Consider the following 17,076-nt stretch of genomic DNA (forward strand, 5'->3'; position numbering starts at 1 on the left):
ACTCCCCCGCATTGGGAAATGGGCATGGAGCCCCCTCCAGAACCAGTGGGCAAGTTCCCCACCTCAGGACTGTAACCTTGCACTCCCTACGTCGGCTGAGGTGCACCCCCCCCCCCACCCTTATCCCCCTTCAGGTACCTGCCCACTTCAATAATGATGCCCCTGCACAGTTCTGCGAGGATGTTAGCAGTAAACGAGTTGGGCCTTGGACTGTGCCCTGTGGCCATGTGAGCCCTTAGTACTTTGGACTGGGCATTGGCCCTTTGTGGACAATTGTGCACATCTCTTTGTTTTCCAATTGGTTCATGTGGTGGATTTTGCCTTGCTAATACATTTTCTTTACTTCCGAACTCTAGGCCTTGTATTATTATGCAGTGTGTCGTGTACCATTGGTTTACGTCTGCAGCTGGTTGTGTGTATCGTGAGTGCGTGTGCGTCACTCTCCTTTTCCTTCCTCCCTCCTTTGTGAGCTAGGCGGCTGTACTCACCATCCTCGTTTTAGTCGGCGTTGGTGTTCCAGGTGGAGCATGGTGCAGAAGACCATCGGGAAGACTTGCAGTTCCAGTTCCAAGGCGGTGTTGGTCTTCTCTGTGTCTCTGATGGTGAGTCTTTGGTCTTCTGTGCAGTGTTTCAGCCAGGCTTTTGATGGCGTTGGTTCCGCCCCGGAAATCGTGGCAGATTGCAGTGTCATGATATGGTGGGCGGTACCTTGTCTTCCGACTGCCTGCTGATGGCTACCGCTGTGGAGAGTGGTGTAAACGCCGTGGCGGATGGTGTGGTACATTGGCTGTCCATGGGAGTTCTCACCACAAGGGTCTTAATTTGGCAGTAATTACCACCAGCCTGTTGGCAGTATTTCCACCACTTTATCGCTCACTGCCAATGTCATAATAACCAGCTAAGTGTCACCATGCAGCGGCCTGGGGAATTCTTTCCAGATGTAAATACCCTGAACGCTAGTGTTTAACCATTGTATTTCTTTGTCCTATATTTTGGCAGAATGGTCAAGTTGGTGTTTTTCTACCAATATCAGATCCAGCGGTATACTGGACAATCAGAAAAGTAAAAGGTCCTTTTCCTTGAGCAAACTTAAAGATGTTGCCCAGCGCACTGAATTGTATCGCTCATTCTCCCAGGAGCTAAAATAATTATTTCAGGACTGGAAAAGTATGCTCATAATAACTCCTGTTATCAAGCCTGAATATTGATCTGCAGTGTGTAGATGTTCTATTGTAAACACCAATGGGGCATTATTTTTGTAAATTATATATTTTTGCCTGATTAGATTTAGGTCACAATATTCCTGTATCATACTAATGTAGACTATGTTGCATTGTTCTAGGTGAGATTTCACTAAGGCAATTGTGATCTTGAGTTTGTGGATCTGCTGTAATACAACCATAACGCTACCTATCATCATGAGCTGAATACTGGCATTCTTTGACAACCCAAACAGTAGTTGTGAAGCCACCAAAAAGTGAACAAGTGTTTTGTCAAAAGGCTTCAGAGGACACTAAGCAAGCTCTCAAAGATAGGGTGGGAGTATTACATTGGGTAGATCACGTACAATTTGGAAGTAAATTCATTTGGTCTCAAATGCAAAAGTTTGCCCTGTGTTCAGTGGCCCAGGCACTGTGGAACATGTGCATAATTCGGATTCCAGACATAAGCAGACTGCGACAAGGCTAAATTGAACTTTTCCACAATTATTTTCATGTAGACCTGGTTAATACAGAGTCTGACACCAGATGCACAGTAGGATGACTCAAATGTTCAAGACTTCCATGCTTTAGACCAAACCTACAAGGTCACTGATAACACAATCAACTCACCAAATTGGAAGGAAAAAAAACTGAAAGTGTCCAATTCATTTATCAATTTGGTTTGTGGCCCTGATTTTAGGGCCTCAACCCACTTTTTCAATTGAGCTGCAACCATAGATTTTCACATGATAACCACAAATTCCATAAACTCACTCCCACGTGGTGGCAGGACCAGCCAATATCCATATCCCAAGCTGAATCACAGAAGATGGCCACAAGGAAACAACAGCATCAGATTTGCAGAAAGCTTCTGCATCAGGTGTGTTACCCACTGTTCATACCAATACACCTAACTTCTAAATGCAAGTGCCTCTTTAGTCATTGACGGGTTTAGACACTCAATAAATCTTCCTGCATGCACTCTGCGACTCATTATTGCACTCGTACATCCACTCACTGGTTTATTCCTGCATTCACCTATTTACCCATCCACACTAAGGGCCTGATTACAACCCTGGCGGAGGGGATTACCCCGTCCGCCATATTACAAATTCCATAGGATACAATGGAACTTGTAATAAGGAGGGCAGAGTATCTGTCACCTTTGTGATGCAGTAATCCCCTCTGCCAAAATCGTAATCAGGGTCTAGGTCATACAGGTTCAATAAGAAAATTTATTGAAAGGACAAAGGAGAAAGGAGAAAAAGGAAAACATATCACCACCTAAATTTGGGAAGCATAGATTTGTAAAACAAAAATAAAATTAAATATAGTAGGGGGCCATCTTGCAATGATATTGTGTAAAATATATTGTTGTTTTAAAGTTCAAACATAGCTGCCATCTTTGAAGCAACATGATGGCCATCCTGGAGGGGTAAAAACAATGAAACGCTAAGCACAATTCCATGGCTGCTCAGTGAACTTTGTACTGGGTGGCTGCCTTTGAAAACTAAATGTATCACTGTAGTACTGATCCAAAGTGGCCAGCAAAATGTTTCTGAACACTATGGAATTATCACAGGCCCAACTGTGTCCCCCAATGATTTATCTGAGAGGTGCCTCCCACCCCCCGCACGCACCAAACCCTTAATGTAGCAGAATACATCCTTCAACAAAGAATTAGGACAATCCATCCTTAAATGCCTATTGGCTTTAATGAATTCATTTCACAATAAATCAGACTGTGGCATCTGACAACACTTTTCAATACACCAATCAAGCTTATTTCATTTGCTTGTCACTAAAAGCAACTGAGATCTCTTGTACTGCACATCAGGCACACACTAAAAGTAAAAAATGTATAGAAAAATGTACATTCTCTTTAAAAGGGCCCAACAAGGTTATCGCACTTCAAAACTTCAACTTCTGCCTGTCAGAGAAGGTAACCAATGCCAAAACCGTTGTCTACTATGATAATCTGTGAGATTCCATATTATAGTCTATGTAATGTTTCAAAATTAACACTTCAGGCCTGTACCCATGATCAATGGCTTATCACAACAAGCATTTGCAATGCATTGGGTCTTGCATTTGCTCGAGTTAGAGCTATTAGTGTTCTAAATGCAAGTGCCTCTTTAGTCATTGACGGGTTTAGACACTCAATAAATCTTCCTGCATGCACTCTGCGACTCATTATTGCACTCGTACATCCACTCACTGGTTTATTCCTGCATTCACCTATTTACCCATCCACACTAAGGGCCTGATTACAACCCTGGCGGAGGGGATTACCCCGTCCGCCATATTACAAATTCCATAGGATACAATGGAACTTGTAATAAGGAGGGCAGAGTATCTGTCACCTTTGTGATGCAGTAATCCCCTCTGCCAAAATCGTAATCAGGGTCTAGGTCATACAGGTTCAATAAGAAAATGTATTGAAAGGACAAAGGAGAAAGGAGAAAAAGGAAAACATATCACCACCTAAATTTGGGAAGCATAGATTTGTAAAACAAAAATAAAATTAAATATAGTAGGGGGCCATCTTGCAATGATATTGTGTAAAATATATTGTTGTTTTAAAGTTCAAACATAGCTGCCATCTTTGAAGCAACATGATGGCCATCCTGGAGGGGTAAAAACAATGAAACGCTAAGCACAATTCCATGGCTGCTCAGTGAACTTTGTACTGGGTGGCTGCCTTTGAAAACTAAATGTATCACTGTAGTACTGATCCAAAGTGGCCAGCAAAATGTTTCTGAACACTATGGAATTATCACAGGCCCAACTGTGTCCCCCAATGATTTATCTGAGAGGTGCCTCCCACCCCCCGCACGCACCAAACCCTTAATGTAGCAGAATACATCCTTCAACAAAGAATTAGGACAATCCATCCTTAAATGCCTATTGGCTTTAATGAATTCATTTCACAATAAATCAGACTGTGGCATCTGACAACACTTTTCAATACACCAATCAAGCTTATTTCATTTGCTTGTCACTAAAAGCAACTGAGATCTCTTGTACTGCACATCAGGCACACACTAAAAGTAAAAAATGTATAGAAAAATGTACATTCTCTTTAAAAGGGCCCAACAAGGTTATCGCACTTCAAAACTTCAACTTCTGCCTGTCAGAGAAGGTAACCAATGCCAAAACCGTTGTCTACTATGATAATCTGTGAGATTCCATATTATAGTCTATGTAATGTTTCAAAATTAACACTTCAGGCCTGTACCCATGATCAATGGCTTATCACAACAAGCATTTGCAATGCATTGGGTCTTGCATTTGCTCGAGTTAGAGCTATTAGTGTTGTAAACTCTTAAATTGACTTTTCTTGCCACATAACTTGAAAGAAAAAAAAAAACAAGCACTCAAATTGAAAAACAAAAAAACGAGTGTGATCCCGCTATGTAAAACCCAACACAATCACGCTGCATGGAAAATCAAAACATAAAGTAGTGCAGAACCCAGGCTGAAAACATGGAGCCTCATATGTTTTTAGTAGTTGGCCGGTGCGCTCGAGGAGGGCTAAACACCAGAAAAGGCATGACATATGCATGCCTTTCACTAATGAAATTAAGCGAATTTTAAAAGGCAAGCCCACAAACCAATGAAAGTGACAGGCATGACATAGGCTTGGTTAAAAGCCCAAAAGAGAGATTACTACAGGGACGGAGCGCTTGTGCACTCGACCCTAACAAACAACTGTCGGGCTGTACTGGGCACAAACTCTCTCACAATTCAAAAAGTGCAATACAAACACCGTTTTTCAGTGGAAGCTCAAAACTTCTGCTATTGAAAATCTCTAATTGACATTCGGGGGAAGACCCACACCCCTCTCTCAGCAGTCCTAAAATTACAACTACTACAAAATTACAGGTGGCCTACAATAGCAAGGATCCTAAAAATTACAAACCTTCTACCCCAAGGGTTTGTCACCCGGAGTTACCAGCACTAAAACTATAGCTAATACGGCAATCTGTGAGATTACCTGCCCACATGCCTTAACACAATGTAACAATAATCCACCCTAAAGGTCTTTTGGTTTTAACATATGATTTTCCTATGTGAGGCCTACTAATTCTGATGTAACATTTTACAGTAAACAGCTCAGGCGTACAGCCTCGATCACTAGTTTGTTATTATAACCAACTCAACCATGTTGTATTAAGCATCACCTCTGGAACAAGGTAAAAAGTAAATTACAAGAACACAACTTCCCCTGAAGTAAAATCTATACCTGAGGAAATCAACTTTTGGGCGGAACTGAAGCCCCTCTCTCAACAGTGCTTTCTAAAGCTCTGTTTTAGTTGATACCAAAGTCTTGTAACAGCGGCGCTGTCAAGCCAGACGTCTTTCAAGGAGCAATTTCTATGAGACTATGTACGGGGATGTTCAACACTATGATTATGCGGCCAAGGGAAAGCACAGGAGTAGTATAGATTTACATCAGATCATCTTATGAACTATGCTTTATGAACAGTAAAACAAGCAGACACTGTAGAGGAAACAGTTTATAGGAGAAATGGCAAGTAGGAAGTAGGAATACAACCACTCATATTTAGTTTAAATTGCCAAGGCTTCAACATGCTCAAGAATACAGGAGGAATATCTGGATGCAGGGGGCACTCACCACTGTATTTGCTAAGGTCGGTAAAGCACATTTTTAATGTGGAGACCAAAGAAGAATTCAGAACCTAAATAAAAGATTAACCCCAGCAATAAAAGGTTTTACGTTTCTTTTCTAATCAGGAGTGCCAAGAGATCACTTTCACAGGACTTGCCAACATTACTTGACACACTTACAGGATGAAGTGTGAGCATCTTCAAGCTGACATGGCATGGAGATTCACAACAACGATATTCCTGAAATGCTGGTAACTTTACATTTTGACTCTTCCTATAAAATGCTTTTAGATCATGTGGTCTGTGAGTTAGCGAATAGTGCACACAGACAAAGCGATCTTTAAAATTGAGCTTTTAAATAAAAATTATGTTCTGTTATACCATCAGGACACACACCAAACACACAAGAGGTGATGGGAGGAATGCTTGCAGTAAGTCCAACCACTAGCAATCGCTCAGGCAGCATTCTAACCCATCCCCTCTAATGCCCACCATGCCACCTCTGTTTAAACTTAGCCATATGCAAATCAGTTTTCATCCTTCTCTAATAGGAACAGACCAACCAGAAATGCCAGGCCTGGTCCCTCCTGAACTTGAACACAGGCAACCCAAGACAAGTTTAGCCCTGATTGGGGCTTGTCAGTCGGGTATAGCTTGGTTTAAATGGCACAGTAAGCATGCAACACAAGTCTAAGCATAACCTTGCCACGAAGGGCGATATATCAACACACAAAATAGTTAGGAGAAGAATGCTTGTAATAAGTCTAACCACTGGCAGTCGCTCAGGTTGGCATTCCAGCTCACTGATCTGTTACACAAAATGACACCTCAATTTGGAGCCAGCCATGTGCAAATCAGTCTTGACCCTACTTCAACTGGGGGCGAAACCGGTATTGGGCTGATTGTGTTATGGGTCAGAGAGGACATGGCCAGGCAGTTTAGGCTATATTATTTCTATTGAAAAAGGGTCAGGACCAGGCCAGTTGGAAAGATTATTTCAAGCAATTAATTCATCCATCCATCACTTTTTTTGTATACGTCTGTGCGAAACCCTTCATGTGAGGGGTGTGCTGTCTCTAGATTGGGATCTTTTTAGTATGGATAAAAGAAGTTAATTCCACAGGACATTAGGAGGGTGAATGGGTGAGGTATCTACAGCTAGCACGAGTATCCACCAGAAATAACATTAAAGAAGTTAACTAGCTTGCTCTTCTAATTTATACATCTAACCGCAAATTTCTCACCTTGTGAATAGATACCAGAGCAGTACCTCCATCCGGCTATGGGTCTGGGTAATGTCTCAGACCAGCAAATCCTACTGGACCTAACAAGCAGGGTGCCACTCCTGTCTGACCTGGCTATCAAGGCAGTAGTGTTTCCTGAACATGCCAACTGACACCCACATCGCAGTGTGGCAAATGAACTGCATAAACACTTCACATGCTAATGCGGTAGTGGCAGCTTTGGCGAAATGAGCCCACAGGTGTTCTGGAGGCTGCCGGTCTGTAGCAGGTCTTTGTATAAAGAAAAAATAATCTTAAAATGGTGTGCTTCTGCACAGCTTTGACCTTTTTGTCCCCAGAGAACTCTACAAAGAGCGGATAGTCTTTGGTCTGACTGATGTAAAAATGTGAAGTGCTTTTTGGATCTAAAAGATTTAGTCTCCCTTCTGCCTGGGAGGACGGGTTGGAGCAAAGAACACTGGCGGGGTAATAAATAGGCTGGTCAATGTGGAAGGGCATTAGAACTTTCAGGAGGAAATATGTCTTAGTCTATCAGTAGCTTGACTGGGAAGAAAGTGGTGTACATTTGCTGAATAGAAAGTGCAGCTTACTCACGCCACAAGCGGATGTGATCGCAATACGGAACACATTCATGTGAGCAACTTGGCATATACACACTAGCTCAAACCAGACTGAGATCTCACTGGGACATAACAAAGGATTCTGGGGAGGAACATATGGGTCAGCCCTTTCAAAAACCACAAACGGAGATAGCTGATCTGACAATAGTAGTAATGTTGACAAGCCCGACAAATAATCTTTAACTGATACAACAGCAAGGCTTTGCTGGCTTAGAGACAGTGTTAAATTGTTGGATACACCAGGAAGAAAACCAACCAAGAAACTACTCCCAGTGACTCGCATAGATGGTCTTAGTAGAGAGATGCCTGGCTGCCAAAATCACATTCACAACTTCAGAAGCGAGATCAATGGACTTCAACTATTGCCGCTCAGTCTTCAAACATGGAGGTGGAAGTTGTGCAGGCTCAAGGGAAGGATCCTGCCCTGCTGTTGTGACCATAGGTCCTCCCTAAGAGGCAACCAAATGGGAGAACAGATGCTCATGCCTGACACTCTGAATAACACACTCTCCTGACTCAGTCCAGAGTCACTAGGATGACTTGGGCTCAGTTGTTCCTTATCTTGTTCAGAACTCTGGGCAGGAGAGGTAGAGACAGGAAAGTATGTAGGAGTCCAAAGCTTAAGTCCTACCAAAAGGCATCTCTGAGGGGGAATTGCCTTGGGAATTCTAACGTGCCAACATTTGGACACTGCGTGTTCTCAGCAGTGGTGAAAGAATCAAGACACTGTTCTTCCCATTGTTGGAAGTTGGTAAGTCTAGTCCCCATTCGTGATCCGGTAGGCAAGACTGACTGAGTTTGCCCGCCCCAGAATTAAAGGTCCTGCTAGGTGTTGTACAACCAGGGAAATGCCAAGACAACCCAGCCAGTTCCAAAGCCTCTTGGCATAGGACCCACAAACCACCCCATCCCCCCCTTGTGGCAGTACGACATGGCAGTGGTTTTGCCTTTGATGGATAGGAGGAAAGGCTGATGTGGAGACGGTGTTTCGCAGGGACCAGAGTACACTGATTTCCACTTCTCCCCAATGTCCTCCCCAACCCAGCAATGATGCATCTGGAACAACTGTTAGCTCTGTGTGGGGTTGGGGGGAGGGGAAGAGGTCTGCTGCAGGTCCAATAACCACTACTGCAGATCTTTTGCATCCCCCTGACATCTGGATGAAATCTGCGAGGTTCCTTTGGTGTTGAGCCCACTTGAGGTTTCAGACCCCTCTGGAGAGGCTGTATGTGCCAGCTGGTGGGGTCCACTAGGAGGATGCAGACGGCCAAGAGGCGAAGAAGCCTCATAGCCACTCTCACTGAGACCCAGGCCCAGGGTTGAAACATTAAGATCATAATCCTAATATGCTGGACTCACTCACGATGAAAGCAAAGAACAAAACAGCACTGCGTCTAGAATAGCTTCAATCAAAGAGGGCTTCTGCAAATGAGTTCGGTGCGAACGACACTGATGTTAAGAGATTGGCTGTCATCTGGAATTGGTCAACAAATGTATGTATGTATGTATGTATGTATGTATTGAGTATTTATAAAGCGCATTCCGGCCCGAGGGCATCGAAGCGCTAACTGGGAGAGGCAGAGTCAACTAACAAGGGGACTCCAAGACTTATAGCGGAAAAAGCCAAGTCTTGACCAGTCTCCTGAATCTTAGATAATTGTGTTCTTGCCTTAAATCCAATGGTAGTGAGTTCCAAATTTTAGCAGCCGCAATGGTAAACGCTCTATCTCCCCACTTCGCCTTCTTAGTGCGGGATGTTTGAATTCGATAGGCAGAGGCAGATCGCAACAGCCTATTGGGCCTGTACCATTGCAGCTTAGTGGTTAGGGCTTTAGGCCCAATCCCATGGACAGCCTTGTGAGTGATGCAAAGCAATCTAAGGCACCTCTTAGCAGAGGCCCCACGAGGCAGTTTCAATAATAGCCTAGCCGCAGTGTTTTGCATCAACTGTAGTTTATTCAGCGATTCTTTATCCAAGTTGACCGGAGCGCAATCCCGTAATCCAATTTGGAAATGACTAGAGCCAGAGTGGCAGTAGTTCTGCAGGATTGTGGAATAAAAGGAAATAATTTCTTTAATTTCTTCAAAGTCCACATACAGGTCTTGATTATCTGGTTGACCTGAGGTTTGAACGACAATTGATCGTCAAACAATAATCCTAAATTTCTCGAGGTAGACCGTGGTACAGGGAGAGTGCCACACTCTTCAGGCCACCAGATGGAAGACCAGTGTTCTCTCCTAATCCCAAAGCACAGAATCTCAGTCTTTTCACAATTAAGTTTTAGCCAATTGGCCTTCATCCAGTTATTCACTGCTGTCATACAAGCGTTGAAGCGGATGGCCACTTCCTCCATGTCTTCGTTAATAGGGATAATAATCTGAGTGTCGTCTGCATACGAAGTAGGGATAAAACCAAAAGAGCGAATTAGCTCTGCCAGCGGTGCCACGTACACATTAAATAACGTAGGGCTGAGGGAAGAGCCCTGAGGGACCCCACACGGCAAAAGGTAGGCTGGGGATCTAAAATCACCGCTGCTAACTGTGGCCCACCTATCTGATAGAAAGGATTCAATCAGCTTGAGAGCCTGATCTCTAATGCCTACCTGATGTAGACGGTCTAGCAGAATATGAGGGGCAATGGTGTCAAATGCTGCCAACAGGTCCAATAGAACCAGAAAGACCCCTGCCCCTCATCAATCAATCTGCGTATGGTATCGGATGATGCAATGAGAGCTGATTCAGTGCTGTGAGATTTCCGGAAACCATGTTGCGAGCGGTCTAGGCCCTTTGAGGTTGACAAAAAGTCAACCAATTCTTTATTAAGATGTTTTTCCAGAATTTTGGCTGCATAGGGAAGAAGGGCTATTGGGCGTAAATTCGTCAGGTCATCGAGTTTGCCAGTTTCCTTCTTTTTTAACGGAATAATGGTGGTTTCTTTCCATGCCTTAGGATACACACCCGTAGTAAGAACTTCCTGAATAATGGGGGCCAGCATAGATGCCACTAATTCTGGCACTAATTGAAGGGGGGCAGGGGACTGTAGGGGAACCCGATTTACATTCCAGGAGTAGCTTACACATGACCTCTTGAGATGACATTTTAAACCTAGAAAGTAAAAATGGCTTATCAGGCAGCCCATTCAGTGTCAATACAGGGTGCAGTGGCACAGCTAACCAAAGAGGGGAGTTAGCTTGATCCTTGTCTAGCATGAAGCTGGAGTAGATGTTAAGAATTTTACATTCAAAGAATTTGGCTACTTTATTGCAAAAGTCTTGGGAGTTTTCTACTTTAGGAGTACCTAAGGGAGTGGTAAGGACATTAATAGTTCTAAATAGCTCTCTAGAAGAGTTGGCTGCCTCGCTAATTTTACGTGTAAAATAGTCTGATTTGGCTACCAGACAGGCTTCTTTGTAAATATTTAGTGCTAGTTTTAGCTCTGCCCTCTCGGCTTCCCGGGGGCTAAGTTTTCAGCAGCGCTCCTTCTGCCGGTATTTTCTCTGTAAGATTTTGAGGTCTTGAGAGAACCATGGTTGGTTGTTTTTTTTCCTGGTGCGGGGGACAAAGACCCTCGCCGGTGCTAGCGAGTCCATTGCCTGCGTAATGCCCAGATTGAATCTAGCAAGCGGTGACAGAGAGGATGCCTTTAAGTTATCCCAATTATGTATTAAAGCTATTTCCAACGGTTCTGCTTCAATGTTTCTCCAGGGTCTTAGCAGTTTTTTCTGGGGAATGGGTATCAAAGGCTGCTGCCTGACCAGAAATTTGAATGTCCGGAGAGCGTGATCCGTCCACTCTAGCGGGGTCGTTAAGAGATTAAATTCTTCCTCAGGGTGGGTAAAAATCCCATCTAGGGTATGGCCTGCTCTATGAGTGGCCAGCCCATCCTTTAGGACCCAGTCCAGAGCCGCCATAAGATTGAGAAATTCTACGACCAGCAGATCACTCGTATTATCGAAGTGAATGTTAAAGTCTCCCAGGATAATTGCTTTAGGAGCCATGATTAAAGGTTCCAATAATGAGGTCCATATCGAGAGGAACTTAGAGATGGGGCCGGGGGGCCGGTAAATTAGCAGGCCTTCAAAGACCAAGGATTTACTAAGGAAAAGTTTAAAAGCCATAGTTTCACAGACCTCTGGCATGTGGCTAGCACTATTCCAAATGCAGGTAAACTCAGGCCTGCTAATAATAGCCAGGCCTCCTCCTCTGCCTGTATTTCTGTCTACCCTATAAAAGGAGAAGCCGGTAGGGGCTGCCTCAATAAAATCAGGGTCCGAATCGGGCCTCCCCCACGTTTCTGTTAGGAAGAGACAGTCTATGTTGAGAGTGAGAATAAGTTCGTTAATTTCAAATTTGTGTTTTGGGAGGGATCTGACATTGATAAGGGCAAAAGAGCCCAGAGCTCTAGAATCCCTTATACCTCCACCCGAAGCGTACTCTAAATTGTTGCCTCCTACTCCCCGAACTCCCTGAGTTTTCTGCTTTCCCACCATCGATGGTATAGGTGCCATCCAGTTACACTGCGCGCACCTCCAGACATGAATGATGTCAGGGGTAAGTATGTGCGTGCACCGGGGGCCCGCCAAGTTCTTAAGCTCCGCTATGGTGTACCTATACTTTTTAGTGCAAGGTGCGAGGTCCCTGGCCCTCTGACCCGTTCTGGCGCGGACGGGCACAGACGGGCTTGCCTTTGGCACGCCTTCGGCGCGCCAGCGGCACGCGTCCGCTGCGCGGCCGTGTTTCTGCCCTCATTTATCCCCCTTGGTGAAAGGCAGATCAACTAGACCGCAAACCAAAACAAATGTTTTCAGTATCCAGTCGTCGAGGTAGAGGAAGACTGGTATTGCCAAAGATGGGCAGCAACCACTATCATCACTTTCATAAACAACCAAGGGGCAGTGGCAAGGCTGAAGGGGAGAACCAAGAAATAAAAATGCTTGTAGTATACTTGGAACTACAGGGACTGCAGGACCGGGATATGAAAATGTGTGTCGTGCAGGTCCAACGCTACCATCCAGGATCCAGGGCAGAGAGAACTTAGGCCCTAGTGAACTTAGACCCTAAAGAGCATCTTAAGCTGATCTTTCTTGAGGAAGATGATCAGGGAACAATAATCCAAAACAGGAAAAAGTAATCTATCCTTCTTTGGCACCAGAAAGTAACAGGAGTAGCAACCAGTCTAGATTTCCGATGTCAGCACCCTCTCTATAGCGCTCTCTGCCTAGAGAACGTGAGCGTCTTGTCTGAGAATGGACAAATGGTCCTTCAGAAGCTGTTGTAGTGTAGGTGGCATGTTTGGAGGGGTGAAAAAGAATGCCAGAATATAGCCATGCTGGACAATTCGGCTGCAGACACTCTCTGAGGGCAAAACAAGGAGGTTTAGCGGCAGCAGAGGTTGAATGACTGGATAGGTCGTTGCTCCGGGGGGCCTGGATCTTAGCAGGATCTCTGACCTCTGTCTTAAAAGACTTGGGAGGCCAGCTTTTGCTTAGTTAATGTCTGATGTGGACTAGATGTAGACCCTTCCTGAAGCCTCAAAAGGGTTGATACTGAGGGAGAAGGAACAACCAAGTCTAGGCTTCCTCAAGATTTTGAGGTTGGTGGGAGGGTAAGATCCTGGCTTCACCCAGGTGCTCAAGAGCATGTCCATCAGTGGCTCATTGAATGGTAGAAGGGGTTCAAGAATGGTCTGCCCTGGCTGCAGTACCTCTTTGAGAACGTTAGTCTTTACTTCCTCTAAGGGAATTTGAAGATCAAGTACTTCAGCTGCTCGCCTGATGATGGAAAATGAGACAGACTCTTCTGTAGAAGGGCCAGATGGAGAGTTTCAGGCAGTGTTTGGTGATGCATCAAAGCCAAAAGCCTCTTGCAGGTTAAGGGATAGGTTTCTGACATCATATAACTGCGAGTGATTATCATCCACTTGAGGCTCAGGGTCACGTAATCTATAAGTCAGGGGAACTGTGCCTGAATCAGAATGAAATTGTGGACGGGACTTTGGCCAAGGCTGTGTCGAATTTAATTCAAAGGACAATGGGCTTTTCCTCTGGTGTGGGTGGAGTCACTACTGGCATTGACGCATGGGGTCCCAACGCAGGTCTTGGGCTAGAGGGGAAGTTGGAGCAGTTGTCAGTCCCAGAGCAGGAGCAGGCCCCAGAGGAAGGTTGAGAGGAATTCTCAGTATCCATGACAGATTAGCTGCAGTGTCCCAACTAGAGGCCTACTCGGACCTGTGAGGTACTGAAGATTCACAACTTGGCCTCATTGAAGACATGGATATGCTGTAGGGTCACTGATTGTCCTGGGAATTCGGGCTGGAGCAGGACATGAGCCAGGATCAGTTCCAAGGGAAGAGACCAAGAGTGCAACTTCGAGGTACCCAGATGTTCACATGACTTGAAGATGGGGACCTTTGCTTCTTTTTCTTTGACCTATCTGAGGACTTGGAATGTGCCAATGAACTCCCACAGCAACAACCTCTAGAATGAGAACATGTCCACGTTCTTGGCCCAATGTTTCTGGGTTGCCTTCAGACTCATCCAAACACAGTTGACGCATGATCATAAGTCACCAGAAACCGAGACCTTGTGAGGGTCTATCACTGTCATCTATTTGTGGCACCCCTTGCAGGGTTAGAAACCTGATGTTTTAAAGGGAGACATGTTCCATGCACACAGTAAAAGTTTTGAGAATTATGAAAATTGACGTCATATGACCAAGATCAAGAAAGAGATCTCAGGATCCACATCGGAAGGTGTAGTAGGAGAGGAACTGACAGACGCACAAAAGTGACATTTATATTGATGCCCCAACGACAATTTGTGGAAGGAGAGATCTGATGCAGAGCCACACAACACCAGAAAGTGTAACTGAATAATTAAATAAATAAAAAGCAAATGGTATGGAAGAGGGTGGGGTACCAATGGGCAAGTCACATAGGAAGAGGGGGCATTTGAAGAGAGAGAGAGAGAGACAGTGCCAGGGGCCTAAGAAAGAGCAGATGAGAAAGAGCAGATGGGAAAGAGCAAGAAAGCCCATACACTACTGTCGAGTGCAACTAAAAACTTCCCTCCCGTAAGGAGTTAAAGGATGCAACTCATTCAGTCAAAAGGACTGAAGGGAGGGAGGAAAAACGTTGAATCAAGACAAAAAGGAACTGCCATAGACAAGGTCACCCAATCATAAGCAAAGGGGGTGCTGCAAAACCAACTATGTATTGTATTATTCACAATATGGCTTTGACAACAGTCTGCTAACACTAAAAATTTACTTTCTGTCCTTTCAGATATTGTTCAGCACAACCTTAGCATTACATCACGTTCTAGATGCCGAATAAAACCTTCTACCAGAGTTTTCCTGATTTAAAGAACAAGGAGCACTTTACTTTAACTCCATGGTAGAACAATCCAAAGACTTAAGTGAGTACACGTTTCAAGAAGCTTGGTTTGTATTTGGTTTTTACTTACATACAAAGGAGCTTGCTGGGGATTAAGTTTCATGACCCAGAACACTGAAATAAAAAAAAAATGAAGAGAAAATTAAACAATATTTTATTTTACGTAAATAGATTTTTAAGATACACATTAAAAGGAAGGCCAAGACAAATGCCTTCCATTTACAACGAAACGAATAGTCCAATGAATCCTGTTTGCATCGTGACTCGGCTTTTTCATATATAATTGCTTTAACGTTTTCCTTTAAAAAGAAAATACGAATTCGTCATTAGGTATTTATTCAATTTATTCAATCTCAATTCAGTGATAACATGTATGCAAATCATGTTCTACCACCCAACTGTTGACTTAATATTGGAAACTTGGACTATTTAAAGGTAGTAAACCTTAGCATAAAACCATAAGGGAGCAATCCCAACAACTGCAATAACCAAATAAAAGAAATTTTTCAATACAGCACTGACACTGTGAAAAAGATAAATGCCAAACTGGTGAAAATTAAAATGTAAGCCTGCAAAAGGATAAATTCAATGCGACCTCTGAGATGGAGAGGATTGTTTGGAGAAAGAAGGCGTTTCTCTTTTGTAACAATTAAATAATTCAGCGTTGGCGAAACCAAATGTCGCTTGCAGCCTTTAACCTGGGGCACAACTAAGGGGTGTGAGTATATGTGCCTAACTCACATGTTTAATGAGCTTGCCATTTATTTGCCTAGGCTTTTCAGCAACAAACCTTTGTTGCCAATCATTAACTAGTGGCATGTGCGTGGCAAGATACTGAAAAATGCGCGAGCTGCAAAATATGTCTAAGTCACTTCATGTCACAAGGAAAGAATGCTAGGGTAGGAGTGAAACAATGAACAATGCAGGAGAGAAACGAAATTGCTGTCATTGTTTTGGGTACGAAAACTTTGCTAACTTTGAATGCCAAAATTAAATTTTAAGTTCCACCCTACAGACGTTTTAGCTGTCTGTTCCAGAAACACCTCTTGTGGACTATACCAAAATCGTACAAATGGCTTAGAACTGCCCATTGCTTAACATTAGTGCTTAGTTCTTATTCACTGGATTACCTTCCTCATTTTGTGTTTATTTCCCCCATGGAGTAAGGCACAGAGGTGTGGAATTTAGTTAAGTGTCTACTTGTCCATGGGACAGGTTACGTAATAAATCTACATGTACTGTAAAATAAATCTACTTGTCCCTTTGGTGCCATGTAGTGCGGCAACAAATTATGGCAGTAATCCCATCATGTAAGCACTCTGATGATAGGCTCTCTGATTATGCCAGGGCTAACATTATAGTAGTGCTTGAATATTACCAATTTTAAGCATCACTATAACAATTTCCTTATTTTGCCACCTTTCTGCTGATCTACATACTGTGGCTGGAGGAAGCAGTAAGCAATAATTCTAGGGCTTGTAATGCCTTTGAGTCTGTGCAAACCTACTGAAATGCATGTTTTAATGATTTCCACTAGCTCTTCTCTAATCTTTTCACATAGAGAGAAAGGTTGGAAATGGACTCCTGACACGGGTAGCAGTAGACGTTCTTCCAGGGTTGGGAAAAAAGTGGTTGGAGGGAAAGTGAACTTGTAAACGCCAAATAGATTTTTGCATGAGCAAATCTACATATCCATATTTGCTTGTGCCAAAATACAGTTCATAAATATGTTCTAGGAGTATGATTTCCTGGTCTACTTCTGTTAATTCTTAAAAATTCATGAAAGCCACTAATGCAAAGGCACATAACCTTGGGTGCACTTTTCATGACTTTCTGTTTTGGTTAATAAAAAAATAAAAAATAAACTACAAAATATAATTCCACAGACAAGCATGAGGTGGCATGTGCATGAATTGCACCATTGTGCAGACGTCATAGAGCTACCCTGCTTTTCGCTGGTAATGGACAGCAACTGTAAACAATTA

General features: G+C 43.6%; 1 protein-coding gene across 4 annotated transcripts in view; it reads right to left on the bottom strand.

Annotated features, from left to right (window-relative positions):
* Nucleotides 1-17,076, bottom strand: part of AKAP13 (A-kinase anchoring protein 13) — a 1,053,268-nt gene that overhangs the window by 849,994 nt on the left and 186,198 nt on the right. For all 4 annotated transcript variants that reach the window (XM_069222739.1, XM_069222736.1, XM_069222738.1 and 1 more), the window contains exon 3: nt 15,162-15,205. In XM_069222739.1, the coding sequence (XP_069078840.1) occupies nt 15,162-15,194 (33 nt within the window). In that variant the 5' untranslated portion in view covers nt 15,195-15,205. The remainder of the gene's footprint in view (nt 1-15,161; nt 15,206-17,076) is intronic.

This window comes from Pleurodeles waltl, chromosome 3_1 (assembly GCF_031143425.1).
Source record: "Pleurodeles waltl isolate 20211129_DDA chromosome 3_1, aPleWal1.hap1.20221129, whole genome shotgun sequence".
In the NCBI taxonomy this organism is placed as follows: domain Eukaryota; kingdom Metazoa; phylum Chordata; class Amphibia; order Caudata; family Salamandridae; genus Pleurodeles; species Pleurodeles waltl.